Here is a 19,091-nt window from a genome sequence, read left to right on the forward strand (position 1 = left end):
ATCAATGAGGTGAACTTCATTATAGTCTTATTTTAAGAAACTGCCACAGCCACCCCAGCCTTCAGCAACCACCACCCTGATCAGTCAGCAGCCATCAACACTGAAGCAAGACCCTCAACCATCAAAAAGATTATGACTCTCAGAAGGCTCAGATGATGGTTAGCATTTTTTAACAATACAATGTTTTTGCTTTAATGTATGTACATTGTTTTTTTGGACATAATGCTATTGTACACTTAGTAGACTATAAACTATAGTATAGTGTAAACATAACTTTTATATGTCCTGGGAAACTAAAAAATTCACGTGATTTGCTTTATTGCATTGATCTGGACCCACACTCACAATATCTCCAAGGTATGCCTGTATCCAAATTATATTAAAAAGAAACCCTATGTATCAAATAAGAAAAAGACAATCCAATATAAAAATGGACAAAAGACTTGATAAGCATTTCATAGAAGTAGAAGCCTTTATGGCCATTAATATATGAAGAAAAGTTCAAACATGTTAATTATCAGGGAAATGCAAATTAATCACAGAGATAACATCTCTTACTTGCCAGACAGCCAAAAATTTTAAAAAACAAAAGATATCGATTGCTTCTGAGGATATGGAGTAAGTGGACAATAAATTGGAAAACAATTTGGCATTACTAGTAAAGTTGAAAATGCCCATACATAGGGCTGAGCAATTTTATTCTTACCCATGTATTGTAGAGAAACTTGGCTGCACGTGTGTGCCAGCCCTCACATACAACACTGTTCACAGAAGCGGTGTTTGTCATTGTTAAGGATTGGAAGCAAAGAAATGTCATTGGCAGTAGAGGGGAAAAATAAGTTGTGGTATATTCATACTTGGAATTCTATACAACAGGGAAAATGCATGAATTGTAGCTACATACAACAACATGAATATCTTTCAGACATAGAATATTGAGCCCAAAATTCTAGAATACGTGCAGTATCTATATAAAGTTTATTTATTTAAAAGCTAAATAAGATATATTTTTAGGAATAAAAGCAGGTAGGAAAGCTGAAGAAAAGCAAAGGAATGATAAAAACCAGATTCAGGGAGGGAATGGGACGTGATTGAAGAGGGGCCATGAACTTCAAAGGAAATAATAATGTTCTTTCCTTCAGTTGAGTACTTGGGAATTTGTTATTGTTATAATCTACATATATTTTTATAAATACTCTTTTAATATTTAGTAGTGTTTCAGAATCATTTAGTAGGCACACAGAATGTTTTTCTTTCAGATGTTTTAGATTAAGAGTTCCATTGGAACAGTCTTTCTGACTAGTGCTTCTGGGTTGTGAAATGATACAGTGCGGTGGGAACTTTTATAAATCTACTTCTTTTGAAGGGAACTTGTAAGTTACAACTTGAGTCCTAACAGACTATCTCCCGGGACGTAAATGGCAGTTCGTTTTATTTCCTGTATAACACTATTAAATGTCTCCCTTGATCCTGGAAACTCTGGAGTTTTACTGTGTTTTGTTTTTTCTGTTTATTAGTTTTTCTCCCCTCATCATTATAGGCTACACTTGAAGGTCTTGTCCTCTGTTCCGTGAAAGATTATAAAGAAAAGTGGGTTATTTAGTAGTTTTGATGGTTTATTTTTCCTCAAACATCGGGTCTTCCAAAGTGAAATCCATTGTATGCTCACCGGAGCAGCTAAACGTAAAGAAAGGAGTCAGCTCATTTGGGAAAGAAGGTGACAGTGAAGTAGAAATGTTTTCAGTGCTCAGTCTTCTGTTCCTCAGAACTCTTCTCTTATTCCCTTCTCGCTCTGTCTCCTAGGGTGCTTTTCCATGGCCCCTGACCTCCAGTTAAATTCTAAACCCATATGGGAGATGTCCCAAACACTTATTTCCTGGGTTTTCCACCTTGAACCAAAAGTATTTAAGCCCCAACTCGGAAAGTTCAAAGGAACAAAAATAATAAATGTAAGCACCATGTCTTTTAGTCACATAGAAGACGTTTGACATTTAACATGTACGCAGTTTTTCTTTTTCCATAAATATTTGCTACCTGGCTTAAAGTATATTTATTCCCTGCTTTGTGTGTGTGTGTGTGTGTAAGAAAGAGTGGCCCTGAGCTAACATCTGTGCAAATCTTCCTCTATTTTATGTGGGATGTCGCCACAGCATGGCTTGATGAGCAGTGCTAGGTCCATGCCTGGGATCTGGGCCTGCAAACTCTGGGCTGCCGAAGTGGAGCATGCAAACTTAACCACTACGCCACTGGGCTGGCCCCTATTCCCTGCTTTTTTAAGTTAAGAGTTTAGTTAACTTTGTCACTGCATACAAATATTTTTGTTTGAAAAATAGGATGGATTGATATTCTGGCCTTTAAAAATGAAAGTTTCTTGGAATTGTAGGTAAGTTTAGGCAAGTTTGTGTGGAAACTGTTAGATTTTTTAAGTTAATTTTAGTTAACACAAGTAATATATTGACTATGTATTCTCCACGTAAAACTTAAAACATTATATATATTCAGTGCAATCTCCTCAAAGTACCAATGGCATTTCTCACAGAACTAGAACAAAGAGTCCTAAAATTTGTTTCTTGTTAGTGCATCAAATCAGTTCCAACTCCTAGCACCATGTGGACAGCAGAGCGGAACCCTGCCCGGTCTTTTTGCACCATCCTCTCACCCTCCAGCACCGTATCAGACAAGGCTCCACTGCTATTCATAAGGTTTTCATGGCCAACTTGTTCTGAAGTGGGTGGCCAGGTCTTTCTTCCTAGTCTGTCTTAGTCTGGAAGCTCTGCTGAAACCTGTCCACCATGGGCGACCCTGCTGGAATTTGAAATACTGGTGGCATAGCTTTCAGCATCACAGCAACACGTAGCCGCCACAGTGTCACAACCAACAGACAGGTGGTTCCCTGACTGGGAAAGGAACCCAGGCCACAGTGGTGAGAGAGCCAAATCTTAACCACTAGACCACCAGGGCTGGCGTGTAAAATTAGAATGGAACCACAAAAGGCCCCGAATAGCCAAAGCAATCCTGAAAAAGAAGAGCAAAGCTGGAGGCATCATGCTCCCTGATTTCTCCCTTTGTAAACTATATTCCATATATACATATGGAAATATATTACTATATTACAAAGCTGTAGTAATCAAAACAGTATGGTGCTGGCATGAAAATAGACACATAGATCAATTCAGTAGAATAGAGAGCCCAGAAATAAACCCATGCATATATGGTCAATTAGTCTATGACGAAAGAGGCAAGAATACACAATGGAGAAAAGACAGTCTCTTCAATAAATGGTGTTGGGAAAATTGGACAGTTACATGCACAAGAATGAAACTGGACCACTGTCTTATGCCATAAGGAAAAATAAATTCAAAATGGATTAAAAAATGTAAGACCTGAAACCATAAAACTCTTAGAATAAAACGTAGGCAGTCAGCTTTTTTTTTTTTTAACAGTGTATTGCTTTATTGGGGGCAGGGGCTGGGAGGGGAGACACCATGATGAGGAATGAAATCAATTAAAGGAATACAAGTGTAGGAAGCAATAATGTTAAAATAGTCATACACAAAATGGATAACTGCAATCATTTTCTTAAGAGGGCTTGACTCGTGGAAGAAAAACTTTAATTGCTGTTGCAAAAAAACATCTGTTTGAAATAGAAATTGGTTTCAATAACATTAGTGAAGAATACGTTCTAGAAAGTGGAGGTGACTAGATCTAAAATCCTGGCAGGAATCCAATAGGACAGTCCTGGATGGTTAGGCTGAGGCCAACAGCTGATGAGGATGGAAGCCTTGTCGGGGATTTTGGATGATATCTGGAGAAATATTACACTGTGCATAAACCAAACTGAATTGCTTTCACAAGGGTTGTAAAGTTTCATGTAATAAAAGGTTTTTTCTACATGCACTTCAATTTCACAGCAAGAGTGGGATAAGATACTTAAACACAGAAGAGAGCATTCATGCAAGATATCTAGCTCCTTGATATAATGATGCATGCAATTCAAAATGATTATCATTACAGCTAGTGCTTTCTGCAACTACAAGGTGATGGTTATGGAAAGCATGGCCCCTGGTATCAATATCTCAAAAGCAGCCACCACCTTCTTCTCTGTATGTTCTCTTTTTGTATTTTTTCTTCATCGACTCTGCTGTTGTTGCTGCTTCTTGGCAAAACTGGTAAAAACAAAATTATAATCATTGAACATAGCACTTTGGCAGTCAAGACATTTTAAACCTTCAATCTTCTGGGGTGAAGAAAGTACTCTGCGACATTTAAAACTCTGATTTACAAACAGGGTGGTCACAAATTTTCCTGGCTTGAAGACTTCCACAAATTTCCTGATCAGGTCATTGTAGGAGGTCTGACTTCAGTTTGTTTCAAAGCTAACAAAAGAAAATTCTGGTTCTGGAGTGACATGAATAGTACAGTAAGTTCCATCCGATTTCATTCCATTCATCGAATACCCACAAGGATTGGACATCATGCCACAGTGTGGCATCAATGACAGAATCTGGTATCGGGTCACAGATTCCACTCTCACGAGTGACATCCTTTGTAGTAACACCATTTTTCATGTAGAATGGTCCATAACTGCTGGGTCAAGCTTGCTCATCAGAATTTCTGGGGTTTGATCTGGCTGAGTGACTACCCAACTCCGGGAAATCCAAAGAATACAAGTACCAACAGTCAGAATTCCTACGTCCCATACAGTGTGCTGCTCCATTTGGGAAAATTGCATTAAGAATCTCCCCTTCTTCCTGGAAATTCTAGTGTGGGCAGAAGGCTTGGTGAGAAGTTCTGGTTGGCGAGAAGGCTTCATGAAATTCTTAGGAGAGTAATAGAAGCTTGGAATGGAGTCAAACCTGCTGTAATCCCTAGCAAGTTTCAACAGAGGAACCAGTGCTTTCAGCAGAGGTGGTACTGCGTGTCTTCAGAAGGAAACATCTCTTGGAGACAAACACACTACTCACTGAGCACATAAGCTTCCTGCTTGTCAGCTTTTGTCACACTTGCAATTGAACGTTGTACATCCTTCAAAAGTGTGTCCCACTCGGATCTTGGGATGGTGCGGAGACCCCCCAGATCCTTGGTTTGCGTGGGTAGCTGCCTGGAGAACCAAACCTCTGGCAGCTTCTCTGTGCCTTCTGGAAATTGTGCACCACCAGGAGACTAGCGAACAGCCAACAACCACAGAAAGTCAACTAAATTAAATCACTCCTGTTGCTGCAGATTGTTCCAGCTGTGTTGCTAATGTTCCGGTTCCTTTTTTTTTTTTTTGCTATAATTTTATATTAAATTTTTTTTTGAAAAGGATTAGTAAAATTTTCCCAGCTTTTTTTTGTTGTTGTAAGCAAAAGTTGGATGTGAGTCTGTGGGAAATAGAGGCAGGTATAGTTCAGGCTCTTGTCCTCCGCTGTTTCCCGGTTAGAGTAGAGTGAGCGACAGGTAGCGTCACCGGCCCTCCTGTGGAAGCCTGTCAGCTCTTTGATATCACTCTCAGCAATATTTTTTGGGACCAGTTTCCTCAAGCAGAGGCTACAAAAGCAAAAATAAACAAGTGGGATTATATCAAACCAAAAAGCTTTTGCACAGTGAAGGAAACCATCAACAAAACAAAAAGTCATCCTACAGAATGGGAGAAGATATTTGTAAATCATACATTCGATAAGGGCTTAATATCCAAAATATACAGAGAACTTACACAACTTAATATCAAAAAGCCAAACAACCCAATTAAAAAATGGACAGAAGATCTGAATAGACATTTTTCCAAAGAAGACATAGAGATGGCCACCAGGCCATGAAAAGGTGCTCAACATCACTAATCATCAGGGAAATGTAAATCAAGACCACTATGAGATATCACCTTACACCTGTCAGAATAGCTATTAGCAAAAAGACAAAAAATAGCAAGTGTTGGCAAGGACGTGGAGGAAAAGGAAGCTCGTGCACTATTGGTTGGGATGTACATTGGTACAGCTGCTGTGGAAAACAGTAAGGGGATTCCTCAGAAAATTAACAATAAAACTATGTGATCCAGCAGTTCCACTTCTGGATATTTATTCGAAGAAAGTGAAAATGCTAATTCGACAAGATATGTGCACCCCTATGCTCATTGCCGAATTATTTACAATGGGAAAGACATGGAAGCAACGTAAGTGTCCGTTGATAGATAAATAGATAAAGAAGATGTGGTATATGTGTACAATGGAATTTTTCTGAGCCACAGAAAAGAATGAAATTTTGCCATTTGTAACAACATGAAGGGAACTAGGAGGTGTTATGCTAAGTGAAATAAGTCAGACAGAGAAAGACAAATGCCATAAGACTTCACTTATATGTGGAATCTAAAAAACAAACTAACAAAACAGAAACAGCATCATAGATACGGACAACAAGCTGGTGGTTACCAGAGATGGGGAGGCGTTGTGGGCACAGGTGAAATAGGTGAGGGGATTAGAGATACAGACTTCTAGTTATAAAATAAATAAGTCATGGAATGTAATGTACAGCCTAGGGAATATGGGCAATAATACTGTAATGACTTTGTGTGGTGACAGATGGTAACTAGACTTACTGTGTTAATCATTTTGTAGTGTATGTAAATACAGAACCACTATGATGTATGCCTGAAACTAATAGGATATCGTACATCAGTTACACTTCAATAAAAGCAAACGTGGATAAGGCAAAGTCTCTTGACTAGCATTTCCAAACTAGTGCTCTTCTTAAATGTCATCCCTATTTTTTAGTTTGGTATGTATCCCCAGAGTTTTGTTTCTGCCTTACGTTCATTCATACTTTCATATATACACGCTTACATCCTTACACACAGCCATATGAATGTATGAACTAGTAGAGAGTGTATGTTCTTTTATGTTTTCTTTCTTTTCTTTGTTGCATAAATGATATGTCTTACATTCTTTCCATGTCAGTTCCTATAGCTCTGTGTTTTTCTTTTGAAATTGTGTGGGTTCCATGTTATGGACTTGGTATGGTTTGGCCGTTACTGACTGATGGGCTTTGGGTGTTTTGCTTCTGCTTTTGATCTTTTGCTGTTACACAGAAGACCACATTGGTTATTGTACGTGTTTTTGTGCATGTACGTGTGTTTGCCCCTGTTCTGGATACCAATCATCAGTTTGTTCTAATACGTCAGATATTTTTCTGGTCTGTCCCTGTAGTAAGCCTGTATGGCTTTTGCTCTTTTTTTTCAGTGATCTTAAGCAAACCTCTTTTCCTAAGTTCATAAACACATTTTTTTTTGTATTTTAAAGTTTATGTTTATATAGTTTTGTTTTTAACATTTAGTTCTTTAATCCATCTGAGGTTTATTTTGGGGAGTGGTGTGATGTAGGGACCTAAATTTGTTTCTTCCAAATGGTTGGCAGTTGTTCCAACACCACTCATTGAATGGCGAATCACTGATTGGAAATGCCTTTATCCTTTACTTCTATGACCACTACTAACCAAAATCTGGAGTACATGCTAGGACCGGACAGTATTCTAAGCACTTTCCAAGTATTAGCTCTTAATCTTCACACCTACTCCTTTATAGTCGAGGAAATAAGGCACGAGGGGTTAAGTAATTGCTCAGTGTAACACAGCTGCTCAGTAGTAGAGCTTGGCTTTTACTCCATGAGTCTGGCACCAGAACCCACCCTCTTAATCTTATATGAGCATGAGAGGTTTGAATTGACAGATTTACTTGCCATTTCCCAGCAGCCTGAGCTAATAATTGCTTAGATTTTCACTTCCGGGATCATTTTTGAAAACTTAGGCCTGGAGACATGGAGGCCAAATTGTGGTTTTTAAAATTGAAGATAGTCATGGAAATTTAGGGTAAATCCAAATAAAAACAGTATTTCCTCATATTTATTTTAACATAATTCTGATAACAAAGAAGGCATAAGATCTTTAAAGTTTTTTAAGAATGTCATCCAATTCTGAAACTTGAGAATATGACTGATTATACTAGTGAAGTTTATTACTAGATTGAGGAAATGTTGGTGCCACTAGGGGTTTTATTTAATATTGAGATGGTTACCAGTTACTTTATTGTTTTCTGGTATTCCTTGTCCTGTTTTTCCCTTAGAATAGATATGAAATGGTAGAATGATTTTGTGACTTATAGCTAGACTAATCTGGAATGAAATTCCAGCTCTTGTGCTTACTGTATTTCCTTGGGCTGGTGATTGAATCTCTCTGAACCTCTGCTTTTTCATTTTTAAATTAGGTAATAATACTCAGGGGTTACGGTATGATATTTAAATAAGACATTTGTAAAATTCCTACCAAGATACATAGTATGCTATAAATATACTATACATTTTAATTTCCTTCTTAAAAAATATGTATATGAAGGCCCTTAGCTTAGTGAATAATTTACTTTTCCCATGTGTATCTCTTACAGAGGAATACAATAATTTTTATTTGGGAGATTTTTAAGTGGACTACTTAAATAAGTGAGTTAATTCTTAGCTAATTTTTATGAATAGATTTCTATCTCAAATAACTGTCAGTTCATTATGTTCGAGTAATTTATTTCTGTTCTTTTTGTTTGAACATTCTAGGACATGTGGACAGTTTTTTCTAGAGAAATAGTTTTAAGGCCATCTCAGTCTGTGAGATGACCTATTATAACTTAAATATGTCCTCCTTTATGATTTCTGAACATTCTTTTAAAATCAGTCCCTTAGATACCACATCGTCATGTATACTCTGTTAATAAGATGAAGTTGAATCAGGCGGTCTCTGAGGCTCCTTGTAACTCTGAGAGTCGGTCATTCTTGGAAGTGTGCATTATCTAAGAAATTTTTCTTAAAACAGATGGCAAGGTTATCTTTCGCTTTTATTAGATGTCGAGATACTAGTCTCCAAATAACTTTACAGCTGTATGCTCTATTAAAAAGCTTAATAAACTATTTTATATGGTAGATTGTGAAATTAATTCGTTAAATATTCTATTTTATATGACACAAGAATTAACTCATTTTACTGAAAGAAAGATTCCTTTAATATTAAAATTGTCTTGAATAATTTAGAAATTACATTAAATTGAGTAGTTTTCTGTGTTACCATTTATAATTATCAGTATATTGTGTTGTAAATTTATAAAAATGCTGATGAGGTCTGGCCAATTCATTGCCCAGGTGAGAGTTTACAATAATGAATTACTCATTTTTTGTGAACCTATTCGGTGTTAGGAAAGCAGCATGTACTATAAATATGTATTTTGCGGTTGAATAGACAAGTCTGTTTTTCAGTTAAGTGGGTAAGTGTGGTGTGGGTAAGTGTAACTTTTACCAATCAAATGGTAACTCTTTTATGGAAAATTTATAAAATGAGAATGGTGGATGACTTCCTCTGTTTTGATAAAATGAGCTCTCAAGTCGCAGTCACGCGGTGTCACGGAATGAAGGCCCTGGTGTGTTTCTCCCGCAGGCGCGGCGGTGGCGGGGATTTACCGAGTGGCGGGGAAGAACATGGCCCCCCTGGAAGCGCTGGTCTGGGGCGTCGGACAGACTGTACTGACGTTAATCATCTCCTTCTCAAGGATCCTCGCCACACTCTGAGGTTTCTGTGGGAACGGCTTACTTCACAGAAGGAAACGGATGTACAGAATCTCTGAAAATGGCATCGTTAACACGTGGGATTGAGGTTGTGCAGGAACGTGGAAGGAGCAGGTCAGAACATGAGGCCTTGCGCCGTGTGGGGAGACCGCCCTCTGGTGTCGAGAGCTCGCACTACCGCCCTGCACCTTACGTGCCTCGTCCGGCCAGGCGCGCCGCACGGTGGGAAGCTGCGGGAACAGCACCTTGCTCGCTGCCGATCAGGTTAACGTTGGTGTTGAATCTTCGTTCTCAACAGTGTTGTATTAAGTTGCAGGGATGTTTTGAGGAAATGATATATGTGCCAAACTTTTCTTTTTTTAACATTGGTCATGTGACAATTTGCCAGTGTAGACGTAGATGAGTGCTGTGAACGTTTGACAGGAATTCAGGTAACCTAGTGAGATGTTTGTTTCGTGATGCTAAATCCTGTCTGAGTGCTGAAGACATTTAATATGAGATAAATTATTTGATTTTTGATGTTGAATGTTTCTGGGATTTAGGGCTTTCGTATGTTTAGGCATTATTCTCATTTAATTTATATGGAAAATAATACTTAATGGAAAACTAAAGTCTTTTTAAGGACTCAAAGTAGATCTATAGGGTGCATCCTTTTCACTCACTTAAATAACACTCTTAATAGTTTCCCTTATACATCAATGTTCTGTTGATAAGAATTCAAAAACTTTGAGTCACGCACATCGATTGTAGTTTGTGTCATAAAAATGTAATTTGAAAATTTTGTTGTAAATTTTTTAAGAAAAGAAGTCTGAAATGCATGTTGCATTCCTTGACCCTTCTAAAGAAAGTTTTGACCATGTATTTCATGGAGAAAACATCTTTATAACTTGTATCTCAGTGGGATTATATTACTTGTTACATATGTCTTGATTTTTGACAAAATGTAAACAGTCTTTCATTCTGGAGTATTAACTATATTTAAAGAGTGGCCTAAATTAGGCTGTGGAAAGAAAAAGCCTCATTTGTAGATAAGTGACAAGTAAGTTATATAGGAAGAGTAATAAACTGTCTCACTTTGGATATGTGGTAATATAATTTCGCTGAGTAAAAATGGAGGAATTTAATAAATAATTTTAAAATTTGGAATTCACCTCAGCATATCAAGACAGTACTGAACATATATTTGGGTGATTCATTTCAGTTGCCCAGTCCTTGATTTATGTTCTCATTTAAGTTTACTAGAATCTGTGATGACATTTGTTAGAAGTGAAAAATTACTTAGTATAAAACATTTGGAGAGGTTTTGGTGATATATAATTGTTTTTAACAGTATAGGAAGTGAGGGAAACAGAACTGGTGGAATTTGTCCTCTGAGATTTTTCTAATACCAGGTACAATTATAAGTGGGCTAACTCAACGGAAGAGCCCCTGTAGAGAATAGGAAGTTAAGGACAATTCCAAAAATAATCTGCACAGTCTAGCCTCGCTGTTTTATAACCTGACATGGTAAAAAGCAGATTTTATTAGGTTCCATTTAAATTTAAGTCCTTTGCTACCCACGCCACTTTTTCTCCACCAAAAAGCAGAATATATCAACAACTTCACAGTGAGGAGCTAGGGCGATCCTTTTCCCAGTGGGGAAGCCAGTTTTGGGGGGTTTGCTAATGCTGTGGCTTGGAAATTTGTTTTAAAAAACCCAATAAGCAACTCTGCATTCTTAGAGATCTCTGAAGTAATTCTTCAAATTGATTCTTTTTATTATGTACAAGCCTGAAATTATTTTCCATGTGTTCTTTGTATTCCTGGTATTTTCTCAAATTAAATTTAGGCATCAGTTTTCCAGGTCAGGTTGATCTCTCTTTTTATGTTAGACTTGAATTGTGCTCTTCCTTTACTGTGGCTTTTCTGTCAATAATTTAAAGTGTTCATATTCTTTGAGAGGAATTCAATAACATGTTGAAATTGTTTCAGACCCACAAAGTGAATATTTGTTTTAACATATGGTTATTTTATGATTTAAGAAAGTTGTCATGGTAAGGTAATATGGAGCACATGGTTCAGAATCCACAATTAACCAGAAAATAGCTTAGACACATTAAATGTGTGAACGCATGCGCCAAAGAGACTTAAACTCCTGTTTCTACTCTAGAATGGAAGTATAATTGGATGGTTAATAGTTAGTTTGTAGAGTCTCCTGCAATTATCTCATTATCAAGTTGCTTTATGTTACGAATTGTGTGTGTGTATATGTGTGTGTGTATTTTTAACTTTTGGGGAAATTTTTGGTTTCTTTGTTGTTTTTAGTTATTTCCATTGGGATTTTGTGCAGCTGTCACTCTTAGGATGTTTTGAAATGCAGTTGAATAGTGTGAATTGATGAAATTGTCTTAATAGCTATTTCTATGCTGAGATTTTTAAAAAGTTAATGGTTTTCCTATAGATACAAGAAAGGTTTAATGATATATATCTACACACACATATATATCATTATATACATATATATAAAGCTGCTATATATGAATACAGTCTAACTGGAAAGCTTTTGTTCAATGAACACTTTCATATTCTAGTGGATAATTTGGTATATTTGTTGAGTTGAATGACCTTTTAATTAGGTTTGAGGATGTTTGAGATTTTTGAATTTGGGGAAATTTTTTTGTTTTAATAGTGCTGTTTGTGATATGACAAAAGCCCTTATTGATATATTTGGGTTACATCTTCTTAAAATTTGTATGTGAGTTAGCAGCAGATTTTCTTCGTGATAAATGCAGGAAGCGAGGGGGAAATCTTCTGCAGTTTACACTCCTTTATTTAAAATAATGTTTAATAAAGTATTGCTGACAGTAACATCCATTCCCCAAAGAAGAGACTGCTATATCCCCTGACTAATGATTATTTAACATACTGGTTAGAAATGTCACCGTTAATGATCACCGTTAGTCGGGGGGGCATCGTGTAAGCTACAGATATGCGTGCAGTCTTTAAATGAAGGAGGTGCAAGCAGTCAGCCCCAGGGCATGCGTCTGTCTGTTGCCTAGAGTACGGGAAGGCCTAAATGGTGGCTGTGTCCGTGTTTGCAGCTTGATTATCCTCCTTGTAGATCTTACTGTTTACTCAACAGTGTTAGAGTGGGTTACCCAGTGTACTTTCTTAGTATTTGCAGCATACATTTCCACTGCCCAAAAAAGTGTAAGGGTTTTGTTTGTGCTTTAAGTGAGAAATAAAGAAATAAGCTGCCCTCTAGATCATGTGTTTGTGATGTAAGGAACAGGAATAATTTTAAATCAAACAGTGTTGTTGGACAGAGTCTTTAGAGAACCTCTAACGAAGATGAGGAGAGTGGGGCTGCCATGTTCACGTGCCCAGGCTGACACTTAAATGCCAACCAGCTTAGTTTTGTAAACGTTTTTGGTGGATCCACTGTGTATAGAGTGCTGTGCCGAGTGTTTTCTATAGAAAGTACAAGGATGACCACGAGGGGATTCCTCCCTTGTCCACCAGGAGCTAGCAAAATGATCTAAATCCTTAAAAGTTTGGGACGACATTTTGCTTCCTGATTCTAGTTGAGAGTTTAAGTCCTGTTTTTTTCCCTCAAATTCTGATTTTCCCAGTTTATCCATCAAATGGAATTTCAGTAACTGAGATATCATTGCTGTGACATACTGAAGAGAATACTAGAATCTAAGCCAGTGACATAGATTTGAATCCAGGCCTTGTCACTTGTCGACTTCTTGTTTATGAATGGCAAAGCAGTGCACACTTGACAGTAAATGATCAATAGATAGTCATTAGAATTTTTTAATCACATTTTGCATTACCAGTTGAATATATTGTTTTGCAAAACTCGTCTGTTTTCTTCCATTTCCACATTTCCCCTACATATATTTTAAGAAGGAAACTAAAAAATTTTTCGTATAATCTTGCTTTCTTTACCTCCACATCTTTATTTTTAAAATCAGCAGATATTTATCTAAGAGCACTTTTGGGAGTTGGTGGTGTGGAAATGGCCTGGGCAAGCAGGATTAAATTAGGAGTGCATTTACCAGTACTAAAATGGGAAAGGGGTAAAGGCGGCCAGTATTCACCCCTTTACCTTGTCCTGCTTCCTTCTAGTAGAGTCAGCCAACATTCATTGAGTCTCTGCTACACGTGACTTACCATCCTTGTTTTAGGGATGGGCAAGTGTCTCCCCCGTAGGTCCACCTTCTTCCTCCACCCTGGGAATTGAGTTTCGTGGTGTAGTGCCAATTCTGTAGGAAAACAGCACTGGGCTTCACTATCTACCAAGTCCTTCCTTCCATCGGCCAAAGATGCATAAGCCCTCGTTGTAGTTTGTTTGCTTGTTAACTTAAAAGGTAATACTGTTATTTTTAATTTATGTCCATTTTATAATTCAGGAAGCAACAAGATGCTAAGAGTACTTTCTGAAGTAGTCTTAAACTACTACACTCTTGGAGCCGTTACAGATTTTTCTCTCATCAAGTCTTGATCAGAATCTCTTCAAAGACTTATTACTTGTTTGTAAGATGTGAAGAGTGTGGAAAGTTACTGAAGAAATTCCAGTGCAGAGAAGTTTGGCAACACTTCGTGGGTGCCTGGGCAAATTGCTGTTTTTTTCTCATAATCAGGGATGAGAATTTTAGTAGTTAAAGTTGACTAGTAGTTGAATGGTCTCAGAATTTCCCTTCAGTTCCAGTCCTTTTTATAAAGTCTTGAAAGGACACTCTCCAGGATAAAAAGGACATTATTTAGTTAAAGATGATAAAGTTTTTCAAAGATGTGGTAGCATTTTGTAGCAGAGGGAAGTGTAAAGGCAGGAGGAAATGTCGGAGGGGTGAGGCGTATGTGATGAAGTTCCCACATTGTGTGAGCACCGCCTCCCCCTTCTGTGAGGACTGTGGACCACGCTGTGTGAGGCTGTGGACTGCGTGTTTACAAAATGCTGTGTTTCTGTATGTGTGAGACTTAACTTACACAGAGCATTTGGAACCGTATTACATTGGTGTGTGTGTGGTGGTAGGTTTGCTCTGCTAACTGGAGAATCTCTTCAGTGTGGGCCATACGATGTTTCTGAGGAGGCTACTGAAGGAGTTATCTAAAAATGTATTTGTGAATTTGTTTGGGGGAAGTGATGCTTAATATATACAGTACTTTCTGTAAATGTGGAGATGTACCAGTTACGACTTTATTAAATTAGTGGAAACACCCAAATTTCTGAGTGAACTGAGCTATGAACCGTAACCATCTCCTCCCGTGAGTTAGGGACTCACTTTCACATTCATTGCACATTTGTTGAATTTCTGTAATAGCCCTTTCTTGATTTTGAGAACTATTTAGCAGTTTCTTAAAAAATCTCCTTCTCCCTTCCATACAGATGTCATATGTTATAGTTGAAACATATGTACAGTTTGTTGATAGAATCAGAAGTGCTGGTTTAGAAGAGAATGTTCTCAACACCTTATGGTTATGCAGCTATAATCTTACTGAAAAGTAAATACTATAGGCAAGTCAAGAGAGCATGAACCGCTTACATATTTTTTTACATTGTGTACTGCACCCGTATAATGTAGATCTCCCCTCAGGGGTAACGTGACTGCCCCCTTTTGGGGGATGTATTTAGGTATGTCACTGAAATTGGAAAGCAGTGTAACATAAATATATAGGAACTATAATGCATAATCTCCATAACTGCAACACTTTTTCTCCTAAATATATTTTATATTGCTAATTTCTAAAAATCATCACTTTTTTAGAGCCCTGTATAAATGAACATTAAATCTATAGTACTACTGATGATGAAATGTTTCCTTTGTTTTTAAATTATTTTTACATCATCACTAATTATCTTTGGGAAGGAACATTTTAAAGTTTTCTCCACAGAAGCAAGATAGCGGCACTTGTTTGAGTAGTAGAAATGATTTACTTTCAGTGCTGGGTGAGGTAATAATTGTTAACACTTTTTTAGTATTTGTGATACTGGATGCATTTACAATGGAGGAATTTTTTTAAACTCTGGCCCTCTCCCCAACACACATGCACGTGTGCACACACAAACACACATACTTACATGAGCCCTACCCATTTAGATGATCAGTGTAAAATTCCACAGTATTTTTCGTTTAGGTCATATAACTTGGTAAAATTCATATGATTCTAACATAAAGTATTAACCCCTGACTCTAGTCATTCTAGGATGAGGGGATCAACTTTCTTTTAAAGTTAACCAACTAAAATGCCTCTATTTAAATAGCAAAAATATAGTTTACCTAATAGGTATTAAAACTCACTTTCAAGCTGTGTTAACTCTCAGACCACTGATGAATCATTTAGTGAACCACAGTACCGTTTTCGAAAGCTAAATGATGCCTTAGTGCCTTGGAAGTTAAGATCCTTTTGCAAAGTGAATTTAGGGAGATACAGGATCAGTTCACCTGTTACTGGGGATTCAGAGTTAGGGTCAGTGTAATTGAATTAACTCCTTATGGTTTAATAAATATAAATATCAGTTATTTCACCATTGACTATGACAGATGACAACTACTTCCATTGCATTTTTATAATGTGGCATTTGTCTCTATTTTTTCTTTTTCCAAGTAAGTTTGAAATGGGGAAAAACGTAGTTGAGATAATTAAATGTGAGATTTTAAAATTTAGTTTTGTTGTAAACTAGAGATTCTAGTGTGAACAGTGTTAGTTTTATATTGTAGTCCAAGGGCAGACACTTTATGTAACCTTTAGGAATATGTTTACCATCAGGGATTTATTTTTACTATAGAAATATTTAACGTACTGTGAAGCTTAAAGACAGGAAGAACAAACATGGAGGGGTAACGCGCAGCCGAGGCGTCTGTGATGAAGCACCCTGCGTCATGTGAACACATCCTCCCTCTGTTAAGACTTTAAACTACACTGTATGGGTATGTGTGCTGCATGTTTACATAATACAATTTAATTTGGAAGGGTTATTTAAAAAACTATGTTTATGTATAATACCTAACAAGCTGTAAATATTGTATATACTATTGATTTTTAATTTTATATAAGCAGTTTTTTAATTTCCCAATTCATGTACAAATCTCATTGTGTATATAGCATAATTTCCTGGAGAACACAATTTTTGCAGTGAATTTTAATTATTTTAATTGTGGTAAGCATCAGGTTAGCCTTAGAGATGTTGATCTTTATTTTAAATTATTTTTCACCACTCATTTTCTTCAAAGGGCGGCAATAAACATACGCAAGTTACTTTTGGTTATAGAAAGTTGGTCCGCAAAGATAAGATCTAGGTTCCAATTCATTGCTTTCCAGAAAAGATGCACAGTGAACATCATCCGCTGTCTAATCACAGGACTGTTTCTGAGGTCCCTATGTGTCTCTCTTCTTTGTAATATACAGGGTGAACTCTTCACTGATACACACAAAACACCTGTTAAAAGTGAACCCAGCACTCAAACATTACACAGAATTTATTGGATTAAAGATTTGTAATATACAGTATTTTAATAAAGTTTCTGTATTCAATTTCATGCACTTATATATAAATAAACCTGTCTTTAAAAGCTTTATGGGGTGTTTGACTCTTGATGATGTATCTTTTCAACTCATTTGCTGTAGGCTCAAATATTGTCTTTCACCCTTTTGTCAGTTTTTCTGGGACAGTTTTACATGTGGGTTTTGGAGGTAGTGCTGAAAAGGTAAGCAAGAAGCCTAAAAGACAAGCTTGGCCTAGTTTATGGTTTTACCTAGGACCAGTTCCAAGCCACGTAAGCATCTACTTCTAAGAGTTATTGCTTTAAAAAGCATACTGTGACTTGTATTAATAAGTGACTACCATTTATTGTGTGCTTATGATCTGCTAGACACTTCATCTGTATTCTTTAACATTTACGGTAATCCTTCAAGGTAAGTGGATTACTAAGGATTCCTAAAAGGAATCCTTTACTTTACAGGTGAAGCATTTGAGCTTCAGAGAAGGTGAGAAATTCCTCAAAGTCACACAGCTAATAATGCTGAGCTGGGGTTTTCTTACTCTATTACCTGTGTTTTTTCCCTGCTGTGCTATGTTGGTTTCCACAGAGTATTCTGGGAGCTCTTACCTGTAATGAGATAAAATCTCATTATCGACAAGGACCAGATGGCATTATGGGGATTTGAAAAATTATCAACTCAGGATTTGTATTGTCAAATTTAGGCATATTTTGAATTTTCGTTAGGGATTTCTAAGGGGTGGTACTAGGTACCCAGCAGGCTCCATGTTCTCCTCCCTGAGAAGAGATTGGCGCTGACAGAGCCAGTTACTGTAATATTTACAACTCTGCTGGAATGAAAACTAGCTTAACTTAAAAAATTGTACAAGGAAAATGTAAGTAAACATTTTTCACATACACTGACATTTCACATACACTGACATTTCACATACACTGACATACAAAATATAAATCTTGAGATTAAAGAGAAATTTTCTATTTTGATTCTATTATCTTTGGCTCTTAAAGTAATATTTTTAAAATGTCTTTGTAATAGGTATGCTGTATGGATATTTTGACATTTACTGAGCATTGAAAGAAAGCATTGAATTTCAGATTTATTGCCACCTACGTAGAACAAGACCAGAGTAATGTAGAAGAAAGATGCTCAGGTCTTACACTGACCTTTATGATGGAGAATGAGTCCTACTTAGACTTGTGGAGGTAGAATATCTCAGACTTACTGAATAGGTACTTATGTCGTCTATGTTTTAAAGCTGAATCCTTGTTAATTCATAAAATAGTACCTAAAGTTTTAGGGTAGGGAGAGAAAAGTAAACAGAACCTATGGCAGGTCATTGAGGAGTAGAATCTGGGTTCACCTCCAGCTTCTAATGGAGTCTTAACAGAAGAATCTATCCTGTTCCACTGTTCCTGTTTATCTGCCCTTCATTTTCTATTATTCATTCTCAAGAGACATTTTTCTTTTGGCCAATTTTGTCAATATTCTTCAGGTTCAGAGCGTTCTGGGGACTGATTTGCAAAATGGAATTGCCCCAGGTGGTTTTCTTGCAAAGGCAGTCTTGTCACTAGATGGCGCCGTGGTTCTGTTTTATTTCCCCTGCTTTCGGCGTCTTGGCTGCTCTGCCCAGTGAACCCTGACTGACTCAGCCTGAACTTTAGGACTCGTTTCCATAAGATACATCTAACGCTAATGTTTTTCTGATAAAAATACACGTAAGGAAATTAAATGTGAGGAAAATCAAGTTTCTATGTTGTCATTAACAAATGTAACTTTCCAAAGAATGTTAGGATACAGTGTTCAGGGTTATTGGCAAATCAGAGAATCACATTAATTGTGTGATTTTGGTCATTCGTCTGGAACTTGATTTACATATTTTTATTAAATTTGTCATTCCAACTCAATGCATGATGGATTTTATCTAATTTAACAGTCTCTACTTTAGTGACATTTAGTTGCATAATTGGTCAACTTGGGATAAAAGGGAACATGCCCACATAACCCAGCCAGCCTTGTTCTATCATGACACTTTGTTTT

At 37.0% G+C, this 19,091-nt stretch overlaps 1 protein-coding gene and 1 pseudogene across 3 annotated transcripts in view; one reads left to right on the forward strand and one right to left on the reverse strand.

Annotated features, from left to right (window-relative positions):
• The window catches only part of TMEM170B (transmembrane protein 170B), a 69,057-nt gene that overhangs the window by 29,196 nt on the left and 20,770 nt on the right, over positions 1 to 19,091 (forward strand). The window contains exon 3 of one of the 3 annotated variants that reach the window (XM_008530704.2): positions 9,439 to 17,129. The exons of 1 other annotated variant lie outside the window; for it this stretch is intronic. In XM_008530704.2, coding sequence (XP_008528926.2) covers positions 9,439 to 9,569 — 131 coding nt within the window. In that variant the 3' untranslated portion in view covers positions 9,570 to 17,129. Of the gene's footprint in view, positions 1 to 9,415; positions 17,130 to 19,091 lie in introns of those variants that run through there. One more of the 3 variants, XM_070584068.1, reaches the window with a different exon arrangement.
• LOC103557951 (S-adenosylmethionine decarboxylase proenzyme-like) lies at positions 2,201 to 5,104 on the reverse strand (annotated as a pseudogene).

This window comes from Equus przewalskii, chromosome 19 (genome assembly GCF_037783145.1).
Source record: "Equus przewalskii isolate Varuska chromosome 19, EquPr2, whole genome shotgun sequence".
NCBI lineage: Eukaryota > Metazoa > Chordata > Mammalia > Perissodactyla > Equidae > Equus > Equus przewalskii.